Below are 6141 nucleotides of genomic sequence, written 5' to 3'. Positions count from 1 at the left end.
GTATAATAAGAATGTTAATGAGACCTTGGAAAGATAAATTATTTAATATTCTGCAAAATTAATTTACTTTTCTGGAATAAATTAATGTGATTCTTGCATCACTATTTATATAAATACTCCTATATCACATTAAGTTAACCTTGTAATCCATTTGCAAAACTGCAATCATAAATTGAGTTTTGAAGGATGCTAAAATAACAGTTTGTTTTCCTAGGACCTAACCGTTTCAGAAGAGGGTTTGGACAACAACAGTACAATCGGAGACAATTCAGGAATACTGGGCCTGGTCCCAGGAGAAGAGCAGCTGCTGCATTAAGTGGAGTGAGCCCTTTAAATCGCCAGGCATCGGCTCAAGAGGTAGGGGGGTAAGGAAGGTACAGCTGTTCCCAAATGTCATGTAGAAATCTGCTGGATTTTATGATCCTGGATCACCCCAAAGAACAATCTTCATAAAAAATTTACAGGCACCGTCTTTTATATGCCTGTGCACAGCATTTGTATGCATAGGGGAGCACAGACACATATGCATATAAAATAGAAATTTTCCAGTTGGTTTTGTAAGCTTATGACTAGGCATAATTTTACTGAATCAGTTCCCATGAGTTTTATAAAAAAGATTTTTTTAAAGATGTGTTCTTAAAAGATTTTAAAATATTTCCATAAAACCAAATTCCCTGTCATATCATTTTACTGTTATCATTTAGAGGAGGTATGTTAAGATTCACCATTATTTCTCCTCCACCTAGAGCATTTTCCAAGGTCCAGTGAAGTCAAAGGACAGGCTGTTGTTGACTTCAGGTAGCTTTGGGTTCAGAGTCATACTTTTCACTAGCAAGTGGGTATCCCCCCCAGAGACACTGATTCCCAGTACTGTGACAGCCATTGCCTACGTGCTTTGGTGTAAAATGCATTTTTTTTTAATCCATGGCTTTCCCTTTTTCAAGTTTAAATGTTTAGGTCTTGTCTCTGCTCAAAAACACTTAAAAAAAATTCCAAATATTTTCATTTGATATTCAAGTTATTTTTAAGACTCAAGAGATGGGAAGGAAGGTTCACCATTAAAGTAAATCTTACGGCTTTCTTCTGAGTATCACTAATATTAAACTGGCTTGGTGTAGAAGGTGGAAATCAAGTGAGTAGAAAGTCCTCTGTGAGAGGGGGTTGTTTTTTTCTCTGCTGATAGAAAACCACTCAATTAGGAGGTCATGTATGCTCAGTAGGCTTTTAAAAAAGCACCAAAGTGGTGAACATGATGGCACATTTAATGGCTGTGTCCTGGGGGTATAAATAAGAGAGCCCTAAACTGAGGATGCTGGTGCATGGAGTGTGGTTATTCCTGAAAATAAAGACTGCAATGACTCAGATGTTGAGAGTGGCTGGGTATTAACAGAAAGTAATAAGCAGTTGCTAGGAGGCATAATTCTATGGTAGCTTCCATTTTGCAGAAATAAACCAAGTAGGAAGAATGTGGAAACAAATCTCAGTTAGTGGATGGTAACAGTGGTGGTGGTTGTCCCACAGAAATAAACGGGATGGAGTTTGTGGCAGTTTGTGTAAGTAACTGCAGGAGAACCTACGCTGCTGAGGGGTCTTCTGTTGTGCTTCATGCTTCAGGGCTTGGACCGGGCAATGTACATGTCCAAACAAGAAAGAGTCAATGACTGAAAAGGAACCTGAGCAGAGCTGTAATGCTTGGCTTGTACAAGATTTGAAAATTTTCTTCCCCTTGGCTTTTTTTTTTTTTTTTTTTTTTTTTTTTTTATTTCTGCACCATTAGAATTAAACATTCTTTGTGGTACTTGTAGTTTCATGCCCAGGAACCAAGGCATACATGATGATTGTTGACAACAGTGTATGTTAAGTCCAAGTGTTGAGACTACAGCAACACTGCTCGGTAGAAATACAGAATTATAGAATGGTTTGGGTTGGAAGGGACCTTAAATATCATCTAGTTCCAACCCCCCTGCCATGAGCAGGGACACCCCTCACTAGATCAGGTTGCTCAAAGCCTCATCCAGCCTGGCCTTCAACACTTCCAGGGAGGTGGCATATTCCTGCTATAGATACGAAAGGCCATGGAAGAGACCAGGTTTTAACAGATTTAGCAAGGAATGAGTTTCCCATCAAGAAAATATCAAAGGAGGAAAAAAAAAAAGAAGAAAGCACTTGCAGAGCAGGGTTGTTCTCTTGCAAGACTGCAAGTTGCAAAGGCAAAACAGTTGGGAATGAGAATCTGGGGAATGCAGAGCACGGTGTGGGGCTGAGCCCTCTCTGAAGCAGTTGCAAGTAGCACTGAACACGTCTTAGAACAGCGAGGGAACCGCTGCAGTGTCAGCGATCACCTGCACGTGGGAACAGCCTGGATTTCCCCCCAGACAGAGCCAAAGAAAATACCAAATCAATGCACCAGCTCGGCAGGCAGCGGCAGCCGGCGGAGGGAAGGACGGCCGCGTGCTGTCACTTGCGCTCGCTCCCTTTTCTTGCACCCGGATTGTGGCGCGGGTGGCAACTGCTGAGCTCTCACTGCTCTTCCAGGGCAACAAGAACAACGATGCTTTCACCAAAAGCAGCAGCGGGCAGACGGAGGGACGGCGACGGCCACCCCCAGGCCCCAAGAGGTTCAGAGCAGCTGCTGCCAGCACCCACACCCTGGGGAGAAGGTAAAATCTTTGGTAACTCTGGGCTTTTTTTGGTTGTCAGTGATTCCCTGTGCAGCTCCTGGGGCTCTGCTCTTGGTCTGTGCCAGCTGGGAGTGGCTACTGCCATGTGCTATGGCACATGAGAAAAATGCCCCTGGGTATGTTAGGAAAGCAACTGGAAATAAAACAACCTCGTGCTGATAGTTAATAATTCAGGTATTAGAGCTGTCATTTTATTTTAGAAAGTATGTAAAATGTGACCTTTGTATTTTTATTAAAATCTTCCTCTGTCACTTTGAGGAAAACTTTTGAAGGGTGAAATAGCATTTATTTTCATAAAGGGAGGAAATCCAGATTGCAGCCATAAGCGATAGGCAGGGAGAGGGAGTGTGTGGTGGTGAGGGGACAGGAGCAGGTGACAGGAGCAGACGCTGTGCCCCAGGAGCCATGACGAAGGCAGGCTGCTGGGCGCTGGGAACAGTCTTGGTTCCTGTCTCATTGTGGTCCTTGTGTTCTCCAAGCTTGAAAGGAAGCTCCATTGCCATCCCATCTTTCTCTGCTCTGAGCAGTGCAGGGACTGATCGACCTCCAGAGGTCACTTCTAACCAGATTATTTTCTATGATTTTCTTCCATGATTTTAAAATTTTTTTAATGAGCAGAGTTCAGAACAAACACAAGCTGTTGCTTCATTTGAGAAGAAAAATGAGTTCCTCTAAAATCCTTTGGTGGCAGAAAAACCTGTTGGGCTGAACTTGATAACACACAGCCTCATTTGCTTCTTCTGCTGCTTTTTAATACCACACTGGGTTCGGTATTTCAGCATTAAACCTTAGGAGAGACCTGGCATCAAATTCACCTGTGTCCTTTTTTTCTCTCCTCCTTTGCCTACAGACCTTTCCAGCTGAACAGGGGACCAGCCTTCCAGCAGAAAAGGATGCAGCAGCGGTTCTCCAAAGCCAACTTTGAAAGAGGGGTCAGTATCGAGACATTTTTTCTGCAACCTGCTGATGGTGACAAGCCTTCAGTTTTAGCAGCCTTTTCCCAGTTGTATCTTTGCTTCCAAAAGTAACTGGGAGAGATGGATGACTTTAACAATTAATATTTTCCTAGGAAAGTATTTGCAGGCCAGGCAATTTTTAATGCAGCTTAATATTCTGCCAGCTGGAAAATAAAACCTGGGCAGGTACCTTGCAGCTTATACAGCAGCACAAGCAGGGCAAAGTAAAGCCACCCCATACAGATCGTTGTGCCAGCAGGAAACCCAAGATTAGCAACTTTCTTGAAAACATACAAGGAATGAGCTATTCAGATACACCAAATGAAATACTGGGAAAGGAATCATTGTTTCTGAGAGCTAAGCCTTTAAGTATTTTTTTTTTTAAATATATTTCACAGCAGATGGATGCTAACGCAGAAGGGAAACCACGAAGGATGAGAAGGTAACTGGTGAACAAAGGCACGCCGCAAACACGACGTGCTCTTTCACGCTCGAATCGAAGCTGGATACATCTCCCTGTCTCGGCAGGTGGCAAGTGAAACCCAGCCCCGGAGCAGTTCTGACGGTTTCTGTGGCTAATCCCCAGGCGGGCCAGGCCGGCACGTAAGTAAATGAGGTGATTTGTTAGGATGGGAGCCCTACAAAAGCCATTGCAAATCCCTTTAGCATTATTGCAGCTTCACTTCTTTTATAATGAGTGTGCAATGAATGGTTCAGACCCAAAATGGTTAGTAAATGATGTCTCGTTCCCTTCCTGGCATATCTGAAAGGAGATGGTAATTACTGTGTGGCTCATTTGTTATCCAGAGCCAGGAGAAATGGAAGTGCTGGCAGTGCACGGGAGGTGGCAGGATGGTTGTGCTCACTGTGGGGTGTCACGAGGGAAATGCATTGTGCCCAGAAGGGACACAGCATCCTCACGGTGTAAGAGGAGCACAGAGGATGGAAGGGGGCAGCTGCAGGACCTGGCACCCAGCTAGGGGTGGAAAGAAGGGTGGGGGAGGGCAATTGGCACGTCCTGGGTGCAGAGAGCACCCCATGATAGCCTTGACATGACACAGTCCCCAGTGCTGGAACTCTGCCTGCACTCCAGCTCTCCTGGCACCTTTTAGACTCACCCCAGCTGCCGTGAGACCTGCAGTGGGACGTATGGGGCGTGTGGGTGTCTCCTTTACACCCTGCTGGTTTGCAGGCGATAGGGTGGGAGCTTTTAGCATCCCGAGTGACTGCAGATCTGTCCTTTTCCCAGGCCCAGATCCAAGCGCCCGTTCCTGCGAAGCCAGAGGCCCCCACCACGGGCCACCAAGCCCCAGCCCAGGGGGGTACTGCTGAGATTCAACTTCCGTGCGATGGCCAACCAGGTAGAGGATTGTCGACGGGACAGGCAGCACCTTGCACCCTGCAGCAGCCCTGCCGCTAAGATGTTAACATCACGCTCAGGTTTTTGGGGCTGCCAGCTGGGTTTATCTAGCATAACCTGTGAGGAAAGTCCTGTAGCCGTGTTGGCGAGGTTGCTCACAAAAATGAAGGCACCCGAGAAGACTGTTCAGCAACTACAGATTCAGCCCAATTTTCCCCACTCTTTTCGCCCCTCTTGGCCTATCTATGTGCTTGCTCAGCGCAGGGAGATGCTCCTTGTGAGCAGTCCTGGCCAAGGGAGACCGTTTCACTGTTGGTGCTTCCCACTCCTCAGAGACACACAGCACTTCTGGGCTTTGCTCTTCCTTTGCTTTGGTGATCTTCTCAGTGCCACGTTTTATGCTGAAGTGTGGTCTAAGAGCCTCGGGGCAGGTCAGAAATCCTGCTCCACCTTCTTCATTGCCAGTGTTTTGTGTCTGGACAGTTTGGTTTTACTTGATGTCTTGTACTCAAATGCCATCTGCTTGCTCCTGTTCTTGCCAAGGACACCTGGTGTCTTGGGGCTGGGTGCTGCTTGGAGGTTTTCCAACCACACACAGTCTGTTGAGCTTCTTGTCTCCGTGTGCTGAGTGGTTTAATTGACTAACTGGCTGTGAAGCACCGTCCTGAATGATGGGCTCTAATCAATACCCTGCTACAAGTTTGGTCGTGCTTCGCCAAGAGATGTGGGACTGACTTGCTCTCCCTTTCCCCTGCAGACCAGCCTGACGCTGGATGAGAGGTTCTCTGGTCTGAGGAATAAGAGGCGCTTTACAGCAGCCAGGAGCGCCAACCGGACGGTCACCATGCCTTAGCACCACATGCTCGTCGCAGGGACTGCCCGTAACAGTCCAGGCCCCGTAATGGCCAGCTCAATAAAACTTGGTAGATTTCCTCTGAGATAGATAATATGGCAATGTGCCGTCTCCTTCCTTACACGCAGAGTGAATGAGCGATTGAGGGCAGGGACAAGGCAGGAGAAGAGTCGGGGCCAGAGCACAGGGCAGGTGGGACATGAGTGGGGTGCTGGAGAGGGATGAGTGGAGATGGATTTGCTGGGAGTGCTGTGCTGGGGAGCCACAGGGCTGGCACAGTCCTGTCCCCCT

The 6141-nt window shown here is 46.8% G+C and overlaps 1 protein-coding gene across 1 annotated transcript; it reads left to right on the top strand.

Moving 5' to 3' along the window:
• Positions 1–214: 214 nt before the first annotated feature.
• LOC104526481 (UAP56-interacting factor-like) lies at positions 215–5850 on the top strand (the record flags this gene model as incomplete). Its single annotated transcript, XM_010169940.1, has 7 exons — positions 215–357; positions 2536–2660; positions 3532–3613; positions 4036–4079; positions 4166–4240; positions 4887–4998; positions 5755–5850. Coding segments are annotated over 7 exons (677 nt in total), but the record flags the coding sequence as incomplete, so codon positions are not given.
• Between the last annotated feature and the right edge of the window lie 291 nt (positions 5851–6141).

Source organism: Antrostomus carolinensis, unplaced genomic scaffold, assembly GCF_000700745.2.
Source record: "Antrostomus carolinensis isolate BGI_N321 unplaced genomic scaffold, ASM70074v2 scaffold17210, whole genome shotgun sequence".
Classification (NCBI taxonomy): Eukaryota; Metazoa; Chordata; class Aves; order Caprimulgiformes; family Caprimulgidae; genus Antrostomus; species Antrostomus carolinensis.
Note: the sequence above shows the minus strand (reverse complement) of the source record. Positions and strands in the feature narration are given on the sequence as shown.